This window comes from Monodelphis domestica, chromosome 4, assembly GCF_027887165.1.
Source record: "Monodelphis domestica isolate mMonDom1 chromosome 4, mMonDom1.pri, whole genome shotgun sequence".
Lineage (NCBI taxonomy): Eukaryota > Metazoa > Chordata > Mammalia > Didelphimorphia > Didelphidae > Monodelphis > Monodelphis domestica.
In genome coordinates, this window is record NC_077230.1 from 157,587,720 (window position 1) to 157,608,333 (window position 20,614).

Sequence of the window (20,614 nt, forward strand, 5' to 3'; positions counted from 1 at the left end):
AAAATAAAAATATATGTTGATATTACATTTGCTTTTTTGGTTGTCATTTCACTTAGTTGACTCACAATGAGTATTCAGTTTATTAAAAGCCAAATATATTTTTATATGATTTGTTACCTAGTTACCCTTCCTCATCCTAGACTTGTGCAATTTATTTTTAATTCTAATGTCAGACTTCACATTTATCTATATTAAAATACATTTTAATTTATTTGTTCTATCATTCCCCTTGTGAAAATATTTTTGTATCCATATTCTATTGTTCATCATCCTATTACTCCTACTTAAATGTGAGAAGAAAATTTGATAAACTTATCTCCTATTCCCTTATTTAAGTTTTTTTTTGTGCAGAATATAACCATAGAAAGAATTATATGGCAATGAAATGGAGAATGTATTCTAAATTGACATAAATCCATTAATTATTTCCTTTTGTATCTAATCATTCAACCATTTCCTAAATTTCCTTAACTATACTATGATCCTGCTTGAATCTCTGCAAATTGGTATGGGTATCTGTATACAGAATTTTCTGAATGAGCAGCTGAAAGTCTTTGGAAGATTTATAATGCTTTAAATTTCCTGGAGGACCTTTGATTTTAACATTACCTTCTAGGTTCACTTTGGCAGCTAAATGTATTGCTATATAAGCTAGATTGAATAAATTTCTATTATATATTTGCAATGCTAAGAGAACAAAAATTAGAGTACTGAGATATTTGTAGCTAATAGAAATCTATGCTATCTTTCATAACTTTAGTCTATTATAAAGATAACTAACTGAATTTTTCCATTGCTTTCTTGCTAACTGTAAACATGCTATTCCCAACATTCTAAACTATGTTTTGGTTTTTATTCTTTTTGTGCTAGAAATGAATCTCTGAAAGGCATAAGGGGGAAAAAGGGTTTTTACTCTATCATAACTTAAGTAATACAGGATCTCCCAGTAGTTCAGAATGGGTACCCAGGTTTGGAGGGAAAGAAGAGATGAATTTGGGATATGGAAGTTAATTGGAAAATGAATGACTTCATTACGTTTTTCCTTTCTCACAATGGGACACTATAAAGTTCCATATTTTAAAATAATTGCCTTTTAAAAAGTTTTAGAAAGAAAGACATGCCACTGTTGACATAAAGCACTGTTAGCTACAGTTATAATTTATGTCACTGAGGCACACTGTGAACCAGTAAGCATTACTTTTTTTTTCCAATTTTTCCATCTCTTTTTTGTCAAAGAATGAGTTCTTTTCCCAAAAGCTTTGATATTTGAGTTTATAAAACACTAGATTGCTGATTGTTATTTTACCCCTAAAATATTCCATTGATCTGCATTTCTATTTCTTAGCTTGTAACAGGTTGTTTTGATTATTACTGCTTTATAGAACAATGCAAAATATGATAACCTAGGCCACTATCCTTCATAATTTTTCCATTAATTCCCTTGATATTATTGAGTATTTTTCCAATTGAATTTTGTTATTATTTTTTCTAGTTCTATAAGAAGTTTTTGATAGTTTGGTATGGCACTGATTAAATACATTAATTTAGGTACGATTGCCAATTTTATTGCAATAACTCAGTCTACCCATGAGCAATTAATGTTTTTTTCCAATCGTTTAGATCCAACTTTATGGTGTGAAAAGTGTTTTGTAATTGTGTTCATATAATTGCTGAATTTGTCTTGGCAAATACATTCCCAGGTATTTTATGTTGTCTAGTGTGATTTTTAAATGGAATTTCTTTTTCTAATACTTGCTCCTGGGCTTTATTGGAAAAAAAATTATAGATGCTAATGATTTAGGTGGTTTTATTTTCTGTTCTGCAATTTTCTAAAATTATTTCAACTATTTTAATTGATTCTCTATGATTTTCTAAGTATGTTATCATATCTTCAACAAAGTGATGGTCTAGTTTCCTCAATGGCTAAATAAACTCCTTCAATTTCTTTTCTCTAATTGCTAAATTCAACATTTCTAGTACATTATTAAATAATAATGCTGATAATGGGAATCTCTGCTTTCATTCCTCATTTTATTTGGAAGACTTCTCATTTATTCCAATTGCAGATGACACTTGCTAATGGTTTTAGATAGAAACTACTTATAATTTTAAGGAAAAGCCCTTATATTCCTATGCTTTCTGATGTTTTCAAAAGGAGTGATTTTTGTATTTTGTCAAAGGCTTTTCTTGCATCTGTTGAGAGTATTATGATTTCTGTTAGTTTGGTTGTTGATATGGTCAATTCTGCTGGTAGCTTTCTTTTAATATAATACCAGTCTTTAATTCCCGTATACATTCCACCTGGTAATTATGAATAATCCTCATGAAATATTGTTTTATAATCTCTTTGCTAATATTTTATTTAAGATATTTGCATCAATATTTATTAAGGAAATTGGTATAATTTTCTCTTTTTTATCTTCCTGAGTAATGTACCATTAGCATATTTGTGTTTTAAAAAGAATTTGATAGAATCCCTTTTTTGCTTCTTTTATCAAATACTTTACATAGTATTGGAATTATTGATCTTTAAATGTTTCATAGAATTCACTGGTGAATTGCTGACTGGTGATTTTTTCTTTTAGGGAATTTATTGCTGGCTTTTTGGGTTTCTTTTCAGAAATGGGATTACTTTAAGTATTCTATTTTCTCTTTTGTTAATCTAAACAATTTACATTTTTGAAAATATTCACCCATTTCATCAAGATTGTCAGATTTATTATCATAGAATTAGGTAAAATAGCTTCTAATTTTGCTTTATTTTCTTCATTAGAAGATAATTCACCATTTAAATTTTTTTATATTGATAACTTGATTTTCTTCTTTCCTTTCTTAAATCAAATTAACGGATTTTTTCTATATACTTATTTTTCTTTCATAGAACCAACTCAGTTTTATTTTTTAGTTCAATATATTTTTTACTTTCAATTTAATTAATTTCTATTTGATTTTTCAGATTTCTAAATTAATGTCTAATTAGGGATTTTTATTTTTTAATTTGATATTTTCCTAGTTTTTTTAGTTGCCCAAATAAATGATCATTTTTTCCTCTCTCTTTTATTTATATAAGCATTCAGGGATATCATTATTCCCCTGAGTACTGATTTGGCTGTATCTTATAAATTTTGATATGTTGTCTCTACGATATCATTTTCTTTAATGAAATCAGTGATATTTTATGAGATTTTTTCTTTGACCCATCTGTTCTGAAGAATTATATTATTCAATTTATGTATATTAAATCTAATGTCTAAAATAATTTCATTCATTTCCTTTACTTCTTTTTGTTTTACTTTTGGTTAGATATATCTAGTTCTGATAGGAGAAGTCTGAGGCCCCCCACTAGTATAGTCTTAACTGCTCATTTCCTCCAGAAGCTCTTTTAGTGTCTCTTGTTACAATCTTGATACTATACTATTTGGTGGATATATATTAAGTATGATATTACTTCATTGTCTCCTTTGTCTTTCATCAAGGTATAATTACTTTACCAATCTTTTTAATAAATTCCATTTTTGCTTTAACTTTGTCAGATCATAATTATTATTCCTGCTTTTTTATCTTAGTTGAAGCTTAATAGGTTTTGATCCATACCCTTATCTTTAATCAGTGTGTCTACTTGCATAAAATTTGTTCTTTGTAAACAATATATTTTAGGAATTTGTTTTTTAATCTACTTTTCTATCCCCTTCCTGTTTTATGAGTGAGTTCATCCCATTTGCTTTCACAGTTATGATTACTACTGTGTATTTCCTTCCATCTTGTTCTCCTCTTTTAGTCCTACTCTTTTTCCTTTTATTTCATCCCTCCACACAAGCATTTTGCTTTTTTGATCCTCCCCTTTATCTCCCTCTCTTATATTGCTACTCTTCCCACCATTAACCTTTTTATTCCCCTCCTACTTCACGATGAGGTCTCTAACTTCCCTGTCTCTTATATTATGCTCCTCTATACCATCACTTTTCTTATTCCCTTTCTACTTCTCTGTAGGATAATATAGAATTTTATACCACTATGAATCTCGCTGTTAGTCCCTCTTTGAGCCAATTCTGATGAGAGTAAGGTTTAAGTATAACCCATCACCACCCTCATCCTCCCCTCCATTGTAATAATCCCTACCCACCTCTTCATATAATAAAATTTACCCCACATTCCCTCTTTCTTCCCATGTCTCTCAGTGAAATCCTCCTTGTAACCCCTTCATTCAATTTTTATTTTGCCCTTTTGTTTAAGAATATATTTGATAATTTATTTTGGTAATATAATATCTAACCTTTTATTTTATTGTATTTTATTTTTTAGTCATAGAATAAACCTTATTTGATAATAAAAAGCTAATAAAATATTTAATATTTGGGGAAATATAAAAAATTAGATATTTCTCTAAGAAAATCTTGAGGACATTTATGTGTTTGACATATGAATCAAAATTTCTCCAGAAAAAAGAAATAAAAAGATTATAAACTGTATACATGGAAAGAATTTCATGTAAGTGAGATATGGGACCCAATGAAGTTTCAAAATTATGTCCCACATATAAATTTATACTTGATAGCTTCTTATTTAGGCTTTTATTTCATTTTATTTTATTTTTGAGCATGACTTTCAGCTAGTCTTATAATTCTTAGATTGTTTCTGCTGGACTGGAAGATCTGAAAACAGGTGATTATTCATCCTCTGCTGATGGCTTGTTGGACTTAGTAATTTGAGCTATTTTTCCCTGGGGCTATGGGCTTTGCTGTAGGCTTGAAAAGACCAAGCACTATACACAAGGATTGGGTCTTCAAAGGGGTGGATCTGGGATGCTCTGCTTTTGAATAAGGAAGGGTCCCAAATTCCCAAAGTTGGTCTATTCCCAGGCTCAGAACTCGGCACAGTATGTCGGGGGTGGTCAACCTGTACTTTTCTGGGCAGTTTTACTTCTGGTTCCCTCTTTTCTCATAAAAACCAGCTCTCAGCCTACCTTTCAAGTTGTTTTCCAAAGAGTGCTTATTTTAAAGTTGGTTTTAGAGGATTCTTGGAACAATTTCAACTTTCCCAGATACTAAGCTTCCATCTTGGCTCTGCCTCCAAAATCAGAAGAAACAATACCATATATTAGAAACCTTGGAGATTGCAAGATTATTAAGGAATGATAGTCAACTTGTTTATAAATTCTTACTGAATTAGAATTTTAAAATTTCTTATGTATTTTGTTAGTTGTCTTCTCTTGCAAAGTTTTCTAAAATGTTCACTAGACCAGTTAAACTATGAACCATTTGTGATGCTGCATGATGAGAAGTCAGCTGCAATTCATTTTAAAGACTGAATATAAAGATATGAAGTGCTTTTGCAAACTGGAACTTTTATGTTTTCTTTTGAGACAAAGGTTTCTAAAATATTTCAATAATCCTTATATTAAATTCTATTCAATATATCTTTCAACAAATGAGCTACTTATCTAGATTGTACAAAAACAATTGTAAAGTAGTTGTAAGACTATTTTAGATAAAATAAGCGCTATGATTAGGTTTTAATTCCCTAAATCCTTCTAAATCATAAAATCTAAATTCTAAATCATAAAACACTATTGCACAGCATGGTTTACTTTTAAAGTTTTGTACAAATTGAAATTAATTATAAATATTAATTTAATTTAGATATTAGACATTCGGTTTACCCAATGACTTTTTTATTCATGACATTTTTTAGTACTGTAAGTGGTTCTGAATATTTATACATTTAAACACACATGCAAAAATATATACACTTCACATGTGCATGCTAAAATGGAAGTATTCCAAGAATTTGTTATGCTTATCTCTGCAAATGGGTTTCCATGCCTGAAATGTAGCAGAAGGCATTTTGGTTACATTGAATTATGTTGTGTCTCCATTCCCCAACCAGAATAAAAAAAAAAACAACCTCATATTATGTCATCTCATCTACTATAGATATTTATAGCTCATCATAGTTAATTAGTTAATCACAATTTAAAGATTCAGAAGTGGAAGTAGATAATTTAAGTTATTTGTTCAGATTCACAGCTATGTCAAAATTATTTTAGAATTAAATATTAGACATTAATATTCCTAGGCTGCTACTAAATCTTGTTTAATTGGATTCTTGTTTTCATGTTTCCAAGTCTGAGTGCTTTTTTACTGAAACATTTGGGGGGTCTTGACTATGTGACTGTTAAATCAAATTTCTCTTATCTTTGCAGTGGGATGCACATGCTTTCATGCTGGATCTTTATTTCTGTGGCTTGGAATCAACACAGTAGCAGCTACCATTATTTTGTGTGCTAACTAGAAATCAAGGAGAGCCATGAGGAGATTTGTTTATTGCAAGGTGGCTTTAGCCACTTCCCTGATGTGGGTTCTTGTGGATGTCTTTTTACTTCAGTACTTTAGTGAATGTAACAAATGTGATGACAAGAAAGAGAGGTATCTCCTGCCTGCATTAAGGGGTAAGTATTCTAAATATGAAAATAATTTTTTATAAAAAACATAATTTCTGATGACATTTAAATTCCTAAAATGATATCAATTTAGCAAGAAATGGCATTAAAAGAAAAGCTCAGTAATTCAAATTAATTTACTTCCATACCTTATTGTAACAATCTAACAAAATGATTCCATCTAATCTTAACCTTTTTATGCCTCATTTTTCTTTTCTACAACATGAGGGGATAATGGACATTGGTTTCTAAAGTCTTTTGAACTTCTAAAATATTTTTATTTAAAATATGAGTTTCTGACATTTTTACTTATATTACCATTTTAAAGATGTAATTTGTTAATGCTTTCAAGAATATAAAGTACCAGATACTTTAGTAGAGTAATAAAATTATTTTTCCAAAACAATTGCTTTAATGAACAAGAATGATATATAAACAACATAGTAGTTATATGAAAAGAAGTACAACTAAAATTGAAATAGACACTAAGAGATTTGTTTACCATAAATAATTCTAGCTGTTTCTCTGATGTGATTGTTTTGTCAATGTTTTATACTTCAATGGCTATAACAATGTTTGTGAAATATATTTAGTAAATAGGTGTTTCAGAAGTAATTAATTGTTCTTGGCATTCCACATGAATAATTTAAACATACTACCTGAAACCATCTGTATGGTTTTAATTTGCTTTGAAAAAGATTCTATTGAATAGCATAGAGTTTACTTTTAAAGTTTAACATTAATTATAAAGATGAAATTAGTAGCATAATTTTAAAAAAATCCTGTAAATTATTTTTCTTTTGATGAATTATTTTAATTTCTAATGTTTTTACCCATAAAATATACTTTAAAATATATCTAGATTAGTAGAGATGTATGAAAATCAAACATTTTATGAAATATTGACTACCTTAAATGCTTCAATGTTTCATTGTACACATATACAGATATATGTCTCACAAAATCCGTGAATTTTGTTAGAAAAATCTAATTATCCATCTAATCTAATACATAACTGAAAAGGAAACCTAACAAATCATCCTTTTCATCATTTAAAAAGCAAAATAATATACCATTATAATCATATACCATGACTTGTTCAGCCATTCCCCAATTGAAGGACATTTCCTCCATTTTCAATTCTTTGCCACCACAAAAAATAATCATAAACTTCTATGAATATTTTTGTACAAATAGGCCTTTGACTTAACAACAACAACAACAAAAACAAAAACAACAAAACCAGACCTCTTTGGCTTACAGACTTCCTAATAGTATTGCTGGATCTAAGGGTATGCACAGTTTAAAAGTTTTTTGGGCCAAATCACTCTCCAGAATGATTGTATCAATTCACAGCTCCAAGAATACTATTCTAGTGCCCTAATTTTCCCTCACCTCCTCTAACATTTAGTATTTTCCTTTTCTCTCTTACTAGCCATCTGATACGTATGAAGAAAGAATTTCTTTAATTTATATTTCTCTAATCAAGAATGCTTTAGAGTACTATTAAATGTAACTACAGCTAACTTTGATTTCATAATCTGAAAACTGTTCATATTTTGACCATGTATCTGTTGTGGAATGATTTATATTCTCATACATTTTACCCCATTCTCTATATATTTGAGAAATAAGGCCTTCATCAGAAACAGTACTTTATTTTTTCCCAGTCATTTGTTCCCATTATAATTTTAGTTATATTGGTTTTGTTTGTGCAACACTTTTTTAATTTAAAATTGACCATTTTACATCCTACAATACTCTCTATCATTTGTTCATAAATTATTTCCTTATCCATAGATTTAGCAGATAAACTATTCTCTACCCCCTAATTTGCTAATGGTAGAATCCTTTATATGTAAATTATATTTAAAAATTTGACTAAATATTGCTCTATTGCATGAAATATTCATCATTACTCAGTGTCTGCCATATGTTTTCCCAATTTTCCCAAAATTTTTTTGTCAAATAATGATTTCATGTCTCAAGACCTTATTTGAGTTTATCAAACTAAAAGTAAATATATTAATTTGCTACAATATATTGTGTAGCTATTATATTCCATTGATCTCCATTCTGTTTCTAAGTGAGTATCTGATTATTTTGATGATTACAGCTTTAAAATATAGTTTGCAATCTGGTACTCCCAGGCCACCTTCTTTCACATGTTTTCATTGATTCTCTTCATATTCTCCATCTTTTGTACTTCTAGATTATTTTTGTTATTATTTGCCTAGGTCTATAAAATAATTTTGGGGCAATTTGATTGGTTTGGCATGGATATTTAAGATTATAATTTTTATTATTTTTGCTTGGCCTACCCTTGAGCAATAACATTTTACCCAATTCTTTATATCTAATTTAATTTGTATCAAAGAGTTTTGTAATGGTGTTCACCATAATTCCTGGATTTGTCTTGGCAAGTAAACAGCCAAGTATTTTATATTATCTACTGTTAATTTCAATGGAATTTCTTTTTCTATCTCTTGGCTTTGTCTTGCTGATAATATAAAGAAAAGCTCATAATTTATGTGGATTTATTTCATGTGCTACAAATTTGCTACAGTTGTTAATTATTTTAACTATTTTAGTTGAATTTTAGGATTCTCTAATTATACCAGTGTATCATCTCCAAAGAATGATGTTTTTTCTTAATTGCTATTCTAATTCCTTCCATTCCTTTTTCTTCTCTTATTGCTATCACTAGCATTTCTAGTACAATATTGAATAATATAATATAAATATAAAAATAAATATAAAAACATCCTTACTTTACCCCTGATCTTATTGTGAAGGGATTTAGTTTATCTCCATTAAAGAAAATGCTTATTTATGGTATTACAGAGATATTATTTATCATTTATAGTAATATCCATTAATTCCTATGCTTTCTGGTATTTTAAAGGAAATAGATATTGTATTTTCTCAAAGGTTTTTTTTTGCATCTATTGAGATAATCATATGACTTCTGTTGTTTTTTTATTGATGTAATCATAATTGCTGATTAGTTTTCCTAATAAAGAACAAGACCCTGCATTCCTTTAGTAGGAATACACCTAGTCATAATATCTGATCCTTTTGATATATTGCTTTAATTTAATTTATTTAACATTTTTGCATCAATATACAAAGAATGATAACAATGAGAAAACATAACAAAATTTATAGTCTATAAATTAAAGCAGTACTTAGGGGAAATTTATATATTTCATTGCTTTTATGAATAAAATAGAGAAAAACAGAATAATTAACTAGTTATACAACAAAAAAAGCTTAAAAACAATTTTAAAATCCCCAATTAAACATAAAATTGGAAATCCTGAAAATCAAAGGTAAGATTAACAAAATTGAAAGAAAACAACTGTACTAATGAAAAAGCTAAAAGCTAGTTTTATGGGAAAAATGATAAATTGGACAAATCATAGGCTAATTTAATAAATAAAGGAAAAAAAGAAAACCAAATCACCAGTCTTAAAAATGAAAAGCATGAATGTAGCACTAGTAAAGAGAAAATTCAAGCAATTACTAGAAACTATTTACCCAATAATATACCAGTACACTTGATAAACTAATTGAAATGGATTAATATTTACAAAAACATAAATTGCCTAGATTAACAGAAGAGGAAATTGAATTGTTAAATAACAGCATCTCAGAGAACATCAATGAGCTCCCTAAGGTTAGATTTTGTCATAAACAAATTCTCCCAAACATTTAAAGAATAATTAATTCCAATACTATATAAAGTATTTGGAAACATAATTGAAGGAGTTCTACAAAATTCTGTCTTACAAAACAAATAGTGTTCTTATAATTACACCAGGAAGAAGAAAAACAGAAAGAAAACAATAAATTGATTTTGCTAATCAACATTGATGCAATGACCCTCTTGACTGCCATTTCAATACCAATGACTCATTTTAAATTCACAATTCACCAATATCCTCATATCCTTTTCAGATGAACAGCCATCTAGCCATACCTCCCCTCCTTGGTAATTATGAAGTTGATATTTTTTAATCCAGTGTAATATTTACATGACTTTAATCTTAATAAACTTGGACTAGTGTTCTAGCCCATCCAGATCTTTAGGGTCCTTTACTATCTCATCTCACAGTGATCCTTTATGTCTTCTCTTGATCTCTTCTAGGATTTTTCCTTGATCTCTTCTAGGATTTTTCTTGGAATGGAAGAATTTTACTTTTTCTTTAGTTTGGAATGTCTTCCCCTTCTTGAACATCAATATTTTATTCTCTAATCCTAATGTTGCCCATTCTCTAAGAGCTTTCAAATATCACTGAAAACAGTTTACCAGTTTCATTGATCAAAGTAATGGGATGTATATTTTCATACTAAAGTGATTTAATGCAAATGTAGGTCTATAGGAGGATGTTGAAAAATATTTTTAAAAATAAAGCTTAGGAAGAAAAAATGAGAATGGACAAAAAATGTAGTCTCATTCTTATAAGAAATTAGTAAAAAAAAGCTGCAAGGCATTTGGACATGTGAGTACCTAATAACATACTAAATAAAATATTATTATAATGTAATAAAATATATAATTTCATTCTGATTTGAGTAATGAGATTGATTTGAGAAAATCAGATGGAAAAAAATATATGGTTCAACTAAAACAACTCCATTTTCAATGATTTAAATGAGGTGAGGACATTGAAAATGAGTAAATTACTTTTTTAGAAATTACCTTAATACACTAAAATTTTAAATATTCAGTTTTTATATGAAACTGTGAAGCTGAATGTCCCCACTTTATCCTGAGGAAAGAAGCACTATGAACAAGAATGGACAAATAATTATAGTTCTTGAGTAGTTTACAGAATTGAGAAGTTACTTAAAGTAAAAAAAAAAATGAAGGAACCAAGGCTCATTTAGCTGGTATAGATGCATTTTTATGCCCTTTCCCTAAGATTATGCAGAGAGGGGAACTTTATGAATCCAATCACTTTTCATAAATTAATATGTGGATTGATTTGCTGATCTATGTATAATATTTTAGAATGAATCAGCCCTTCCTGCATATTAGTGGGAATCAGTTGAGCCATTCACTTGGCTGAAAGTGGAAATACATTGTGATAGAGCTCATCTGTTTGGAATGATCACTTTGTCATTCATTGAACTGAGCCATCTAGCTCTGTCACCAAAAATATCAGAACCCAACTCAGCAGAAATATGACAGGATTTTCTATAAGGAGAATTTCTATAAGGAGAAAAAAGTCTCTTTATTGAATTAAATAATTTGTTTTCTGTCTTAAATTTCAATATATTTCTGAATCTTTTCCATAGATAAAAACCTATTGTTTAATTGCTCAAGTCAACATAATGAATCTTTTCATCCTACATTTGAATTTTGTAGACTTGTTTACAAAAAAAGCTTGTTTAAAAAGCAAATATTAACATTGTTTTTTTTAAATAAGATAAAGCATATCTTTAGAGTTATGTTTGTGTTTTCTATATTTGTATCTTATTTAGTATACTTTATCCTAATAGGATATTATTACACTATAGTTAAGATTATATGTTCATAGGCAGCATAGTATTCAGGAAAGAACATGGGAATAAGAATTAAGAAACCAGGGATCTACCACTAGGCCTACCACTTTCTGGCCAATAGTACTCATTTAATGCTTTTAATTAAGTGACTACTGTCTATTCTCTCACAGACTAAAAACTTAGTGTTCTTTATGTTAGTTATTCACAGTTAGAATGACAGAGAAGAGTAAGTGATCTATAAGGTCTTTTCATTCACAGAAATATAAGGTCAGGGATTCTGTGCTACTCAGGAATGGGATAAAGTCTGTGCATGGAGGAAGGGAAGATGAGACAAACATTTTTAAGTACACATTATATGCTAGGCATTGTGCTAAACTATTTACAAATGTTATCTCATTTGTTCATTACAACATCCTTGAGAGGTTGTTGTACTGCACTTCCAGACTGAACAAGACAGTGAAATTCAGACTTCCATATCTTGTTCTTCTCAGCTTTTAAAAAGAGCTAATTTCTCACAACTTTATTGTACTTCTCTAAGGCCACCCAGAATGTGGCTGATCCTTCAAGCCATTATTCAGTAGTTGATCAACTTATTTCATAATTGCTAAAATAATAATGAATCATAAGCATATTTCCTTTGCATTGGTCCATCAAAATCTTAAAGTGGGAACATTTTGCAAAACTGTGAATTGACTACTAACACCAGTCAGTATTTCATACCCCTTATATAAATATAACCTCTTAGTCTGAAAGGGATGAAACATTAGGAGCTCTTTGTATCTGTTACCATTTTTTTACATCCTAAAAAGTGGATTTGGGAATACTGAAAGTATTAGGTTCAGAGTGTCCATTGATTAATACCTCCCCACCCCACTAACCACACTTAGTACAGGTAACAAAAGGGGGTTGGATTAGATTACTACTCTTTCATTCCAGTTTAAAACACTATGATTATTGTCATAGTCTGGGACGTTTTCAGGATGATCTGGTGGTTCAGGTCCTGGACTGGAATAAAACTATAGACAATTTCACATTTAACAAAATGAAATTTAATTATCTATAACAGAGAAAGAATAATTAGCAAGTATACCATTGATTTAGTTGAGTGGCTGTGGGGGAGCAGCAGCTAGGTAGTACAATGGATATAGTTGCCCAGTCTAGAAATAGGAGGGGGTGTCTTGGTTTGAAATCTAGCCTAAACACTTCCTAGCTGTGGGAACCTGGGCTAGCCCCTTAGCCCCAGTTGCCTAGCCTTTATTGCTCTTCTGTTTTAGAACTAATACAAAAACAGAAAGCAAAGGATTAAAAAATAAATTTTAAAAAGAATTAAAAGCATTTAGGAGGCACAGTGGGCTTAGAGTCAGGAAGATGCATTTTCATGACTTCAAATCTAGTCTCATTCACTTAATAGCAATATTACCCTAAGCAAGTCACTTAGACCTATTTCCCTAAAATAATAATAATTATTTTGTTGAGCATGTCTTCCCGACCTCTGCCATGGCTATCCTGGGGCCATGGTAGGGTAGGTGTGCTACCTTTAAAATTTAGGTTTTGAGATAGCTAGAAATAATTGAAGCCTTAGTCCCCCAGAGCATTAAGATTTTGACAATTTCAATACCTTTTAAGGAAAAATTTCCCCTGTTTGGATCATAATGATACAGATTTACTTGTTCCTGTTTTGACTACTATGACCCATATATCCCCTCTATTCTATCTGTTTGTCCCTTTATTATATCTTTAAGGGTCAAGCAGGAGATTGTCTTTGTGGATATGGGAATGAACATTGACATAAGACTATTGAGATCTAATAGTAAATAAAAGCATGGACAAGAAAATGCACAATCAATACAGAAAAGTTTTTTTTTTTAATCTCAGAGTTCCTATATGCCTTTCCTATAGGGTGACATTCACTGAATTTTTTTTTTAATATTGCATTTGGTCTTTTGTTGTTGGGGGCAGAGTGGCAATATGTAGGTTTAGACAAGTCTCACAAAAGATAGATCAAAATAAGTTTCAGTGAATTGGGTCATTAAATGTCCAACCAAGGTGGTTTGTTTTTTTGAAGTATTTTATTAGACTTATCTCAACTGCTTTATGTTAGACAGATGAGATGCATGATAATACATAAATGATATTGTAATTGCTCTGAGTTAATGGTACAAATTGAACTAAAGATTTCTAGTATTTGTAGAAGGTAATTTTATCTGTAGTCAAATATGACATGACACATAAAATATGGTGTACTTTAGTTTCAGGAAAAGCAGATTTCTTAGGTAATATATCTCTAAAGTACAAAATATGAATGGCTATTTCTCTATCTTTGCAAATGATTTTGCTGGTTACAATTAGGCCTACATAACTTTGTTTTGACCTTGAAATTTTAAATTGGGTCTACATGTATTTTCCAGGTTTCTGATTTTTCTTTCAGGCCATTTCTGTCTCAATTTCTTATTGCCTAAAATATTATGACAGATGCATGTGATTCATATATTTATTGCTCACAGTAAACACAAATGATTTTGAAAACTATATAAGAAAAGGCAGGTAGGTAGTACATATCATTTCCTTTTCAGTCCAAATCTATATCTATTAGTCAAGTATTTTAATGAACTATTTCTTTTATATATATGTATATATATATAAAACCTGATCATATATGGGTCTGCCTTCCTCAAGTCTAGGCCTACTCCAATCTAGCCTCAATTCAGTGAATAAACCGATTTCCTTAAAACAAAAGTCTGATCGTGCCAACCTCTAAGTCAATAGACTACAGAGTTTCCTATATAACCTTCAAGATCAAATCCAAAGTCTTTGTCATTCACAGTTTTTTTAGAGCTAACTCCCTCTTTACATTTCTTGTCTTCTTACATTTCACTCTTTGAATCATATTCTCTGATCCAATGACACTGGTTTCCTGACTGTTCCAAAAATAAGACATTCTATCTCAGCTCTTGGAATTTAATGTTTGTTGCTCATGCCTGGAATACTCTGTCCTCAAGTCTTAATAGTGATTTACCAAATTTCCTTTAAGTTTCAACTAGAATACCATCTTCTGCAACAAGTCTTTCCCAATCCCCTTTAACTGTAATTTCTTCCTTCTGTTAATTATTTCCTATTTATTCAGTGTATCTTGCTTCATATGCATGCATGTGTGTGTGTGTGTGTGTGTGTGTATGTGTGTGTGTGTTTACATTTTATCTCCTCCATTAGATTGTGAATTCCTTAAGGGGTTATCATTTGTCTCTTTTAGTATCCTGAGTGCATAGGATAGTGCATAGTAGGCACTTAATAAATTTTTATTGATTTGTTCATTGATTGATAAGTGCTGCATTATCATCACCAAAAGGCCTGATAATTTAGTTTGATGGCCTTAAAGTAAAACGGCCATTTTTGCAAACTTCTGAAGTTTCAAAAAATGATATTTGCTTTTCAGATATTTTGAACTAAATATTTTCCTTTTTATTTTTTGTGAAGTAAAATTTAAATTTTGTTTAATTTTTGCACATCATAATCTTTGGAAACTCAAAACAATGTAATTTATTTAATATAATTTGTATTCAAATGGATATAATGAAATTTAATATTGTTAACCTGTATATTTTGAATATGTAAGTAAAATTTTAGCAGACAAATAATTTTATTAATTAAAACATTTGAATAAAATCTTAACTAAATTTCTCTAGGAAGTCATTAAATATTTGGTCTCATTATTAATTAATAGAAACAAAATATCCCTGTAGGTTTGTAGAAGTAGCTTAATTTTTCTTTGAAAAAAAGAAAAGAATAAAAGGAAGGAAGGTAAGGAGGAAGCTACTAGTCACTTAAAATCCTTAGTGATATAATCCTTGTGTCATAGATATTTATAGCATGAAATATCTGGTTTTATGCAATTGTCATATTTCTCTTGGTTTAAGAATACACCTGACAACCTAGAAATGTCTTTCTACTTGATAGGAAAATACATTATCATTCCATCTCTTAAAAGTAGGAAAGGAACATGGCATTAATTCTCTTAGTGGATATAGAAACACAGAATTGAAATTATAGAGGTCTAGAGCTAAATAGTAGCTTATTGGATAGAGCCCCAGAGTTGGACTAAAGAAGATAGTTCAGATCTCATCTCAGGTACTAGTTTTTTGACCCTGGGCAAATTATTTAACCTCTCAGCTTCAGTTTCCTCATTGGTAAAAACGGGACAACAAATTGGGACAATTTTACGCCTGGGGTTATGTGAAGATCAAATGAGATAACACATCCAATGCTTTGAAAACCTCGTAGTGCTATAAAAGTACTTGCTGTTATTATATATGGCTATCACTTCTCTCTCTGCAAGCAAAGTAACCACAAGTGGAACAAATATCAAACATCTATTAATAAGCAGCTATTATGTAAGCTAAAATATGTGAGATGGAAAGGATCGTTGAGATTCAAAACTTTGGTTAGCATATGGGAAAATTCAGGCTCAAGCAAATGAAGTGGTTTACCCTCCTAGCAATTTAGTAACAGAGCTGGGGAATGGTCTCAGATCTCTTTCTTCTTCTTTTTTTTAAGATTATTTTCCATGGTTACATGATTCATGGTTTTTTCCCAGCCCTCTTCCCTCCTCCCTCCCAGAGCTGAGAAGCAATTGCACTGGGTTATACATGTATCATTGTTCAAAACCTCTTTCCATGTTATTACTATTTGCAGTAGAGTGATCTTTTAACATCAAAGCCCTAATTGTATCATTATTGAACTATGTGATTCATCATATGTTGTTGTTTTTTTCTCTGTTTCTGTTCCCACAGTTCTTTCTCTGGATGTGGATAGCATTCTTTCTCATAAGTTTCTCTGGGTTGTGCTGAATCATTAGAAAAGTCTATTGCATTTGATTGAGCCTCTGTGTACAATGTTCTCCTAGTTCTGCTCCTTTTGCTCTGCATCAGTTCCTGGAGGTCTTTCCAGTTCACATAAAAATCCTCCAGTTCATTATTCCTGTTAGTACAATAATATTCCATTCCCAACAGATACCACAACTTATTCATTCCCCAAATGAAGGGCATCCCCTAATTTTCCAATTTTTTTTGCCACCACAAAGAGTGAGGCTATAAATATTTTAGTACAGGTCTTTTTCCTTATTATCTCTTTGGGCTACAAACTCAGCAGTGGTATGAGTGAATAAAAGGGCAAGCATTCTTTTAAAGCCTTTTGACCATAATTCCAAATTGCCCTTCAGAATGTTTGGATTAATTCATAACTCCACCAGCAGTGGTATTAGTGCCTCAATTTTGCCACATCCCCTCCAAAATTTATTAGTTTCCCTTGCTGCCATATTGGCCAGTCTGCTAGGTGTGAGGTGGTACTTCAGAGTTGTTTTCATTTGCATTTCCCTAATCAGGATGATTTAGATCACTTTTTCATGTGCATATTGACCATTTTGATTTCTTTATGTGAAAACTCCATAATCACATCCCTTGATTTTTTTGTAAATTTGACTGAGTTCCTTATGTATTTGGGAAATGAAACCTTTGTAAGAGCATTTTATTTCATTATTCTTAGTGCTTTTTATTACACTATGCAGAAAATCCTTTATTTTAATTTCCCAATGCCCTTCAAACCTAAGTATTATTTAAAATCTATATATTAAGATGCTCTTTGCCCATCTAGTGAAGTCTTGATACCTTTCAGGTGCAATGTTCCTTCATTCTCCTCCTCTACCTTTCACTACTTACCTCTCTCTTAACTTGATTTTTGTCATATGATGACATTGCCATTTTTTTAGTGCTATTTTAAAGGAATTTTTGACTGGAGTAGAGAGAGACATTGAGAGTGGGAGAAAAACCAAAAGGTCATTACAATAATTTAGGTATGAGGTAATAAGGACCTCACTGAGAAAGGTAGTTATTTCAGTGAGGAGAAAGGAAGACATGCAAAGAGATTATGCTAAAGTAGAAAGAACAAAACTAAGCAAGAGATTACAAATGAAGGGTGAATGTGAGTGAGGAGTTATAGATGCTAAGAATGCTAGATAGCTGGAGGGCTAGAAGAATGCTATTGTAATAGGAAAGCTGTAAAGAATGTATGCTTTGGAGGAATATATAAGTTCCATTTTTAACACATTGAGTTTGATATGCCTATAGAATATACAGTTCAAGATGAACACTTGGCAATTGATGTCAGAATAAAGCTCAAGAAGAGGTTAGAGCTGGATAAATAGATTTGATAAACATTTATAGAGGGATGATCACTGAAACCATGAGTCCTTCCCCAAGTGACACATATAGAGGGAGAAGAGAAGAATGTCCAGTGGAGAATCATGGTACATACCAAGATTTAGCAGACATGAAATCAAGAGGAAGATTCAGCAAAGTGTATGTATTTAATAAACCAGAAACTAATTATTTAACTTACCTGCTTAGTGACTTCTTTGTTCATCTGTCAGTTAGTTTCTTTTGTTGGTCTTGATATTATATAATGTGTGTGTGGTGCCATTAACTAAGATAAGTGAGGGGGAGGGGGAATTCTTTAACTAACTTGCCCATTAGTGACATTTTATTGCTGAATTTAATTGGCTAAATATTCAGTTGAAGAGTATTATTTTGTACACTTCAAGTCCAGGCAAGCACTACTAACTACATCTGTCATTCTGTTTATTTTGTTGGCTTTGATATTATTTAATACTGAGAATAGGGTCTCACAAAAGTAAATAGAGGGAAAAAGTGTGAGTAAAGCCATTGCTATATTTTTCAGGTTTCTAAAAGTGTCTGGTAATAGGTTCCAGGCACTCCTCTGTTGCACCTGGGCCATAGCCTTACCCAGTCTTCAGCTGGCCAGCCCCACCCTGTCCCTCCCCAGCTGGCCAGCCTAGGGACTCTGCAAAAGCAGCAGCTGCCCCCAGCCAGTCTGCCTGTTTGTGAAAGCTACTTCCAAGTGTGGGCTCATATTCCCTGCACCTACTGGAGCCCCACATGCCCCAGCTACCTGGCTCGTCATCTGCTGCTCCCCCTCCACTGCAGCCAGTGAGTGGAGCAGACCTCCCCCCTGGGCATGGGTATGGCCATGGCCACAGCTGTGGGTATGTGGCTCTCTGGGTAATTCCTGGGCCCTGAGGTGTGCTGAACCTGCATGAGGCCATGTGTCATCGAAAATGACTACATGTGTCAGTGTTGACACATGTGTCATAGGTTCGCCATCATGGTCTTAAACTGTACTATAGAGCAATGGTCATCAAAACGATATGGTACTGACTAAGACACAGAAGGGGGAATCAACAGAATAGACTAGGGGTAAATGACCTCAGCAAGATAGTGTTAAATAAAGCCAAAGATTCTAGCTTTTGGAACAAGAACTCATGATTTGACAAAAACTGCTAAGAAAATTAGAAAACAGTATGGGAAAAATCAGGTTTAGATCCACATGTCACACCCTATACCCAGATAAATTCAAAATGACTAAATGACTTAAATATAGGGAATTAAATCATGAATAAATTAAGTGAAAATATAATAGTATACTTGTCAGATCTGTGGGAAAGGAATATAAGATCAAGGAAGAAATATAGAACATTATAAAATGTAAAATGAATGGCTTTGATTATATCAAATTAAAAAGTTTTGTACAAGACACATGCACCCAAAATTAGATGGAAAGCAATGGACTGGAAAAGTCTTTATAACAAAAATCTCTGACAAAGGTATAATTTCCCAAATATATAAGGGACTAAGTCAAATTTACCAAAAATCAGGCCATTTCCCAATTGACAAATATTTAAGCCATATTAATAGGCAGTTTTCAGATGAAGAAATCAAAACTATCAATAAGCACATGAAAAGGTGTTTAAAATCCCTCCTGATTAGAGAAATGCAAAAAAACCCAAAACAACTCAAAATGCAAAATACAAAAATAGAAACAAAATGGAATGATGATTTGGAGAATTCTATGTGAACTGGAATGACTTTCAGGAATTGATGCAGAGTGAAAGGAGCAGAATGAGGAGAACATTATACACAGAGACTGATACAAATGTAACAGACTTTTCTACTAGCAGCAATGCAATGATCCAGGAAAATCCTGAGGAACTTGTGAGAAAGGATGCTATCCATATCCAGAGAAAGAACTGTAGGAATAGAAACACAGAATAAAAAACATGATTGATCACCTGGTTTGATGGAGATATGATTGGGATTTTGACATCAAAAGATCATTCTTGCAAATATGAATAGTACGGCAATAAGTTTTGAGCAATGATACATGTGGAATTGCTTGTCAGCTCTAGGAAAGGAGGAGGGAAGAGGGGAGTGAAATAAAATGAATCATTGAATCATGGAAAAAAATTCTAAATAAATTTAAAAAATTTAAAAAGATATATCATGAAAATCTAGGGATGAGAGAGCATGTAGAAAGTGATCAACAATTTCAAAAGTCAGAGAGAACAAAAGCATCCTTCCTTAGAAAAGGCCAATAGATTTGACAATTAGATAACTTTGATAATTTTTAAGTAGCCATTTCAGATGAATGATAGATGTTTAGAGAAAATGACAAGGGCTTTAGAAGAAAGTGAATGGATTTATGGAAATGCATATTGTATAGATCTTTCTCAAGGATGACTAAAAGAGATAGTTCAACAATATGATTGATCTCAATCACATCTATATCTGTGAATTTAGAAGCTACAAAAAATTCATT

General features: G+C 31.2%; 1 protein-coding gene across 1 annotated transcript in view; it reads left to right on the plus strand.

Annotated features, from left to right (window-relative positions):
- GALNT13 (polypeptide N-acetylgalactosaminyltransferase 13) overlaps nt 1-20,614 on the plus strand; it is an 809,448-nt gene that overhangs the window by 112,847 nt on the left and 675,987 nt on the right. The window contains exon 2 of the mRNA XM_001373001.4: nt 6,203-6,448. Within this exon, the coding sequence (XP_001373038.1) occupies nt 6,307-6,448 (142 nt within the window). The 5' untranslated portion in view covers nt 6,203-6,306. The remainder of the gene's footprint in view (nt 1-6,202; nt 6,449-20,614) is intronic.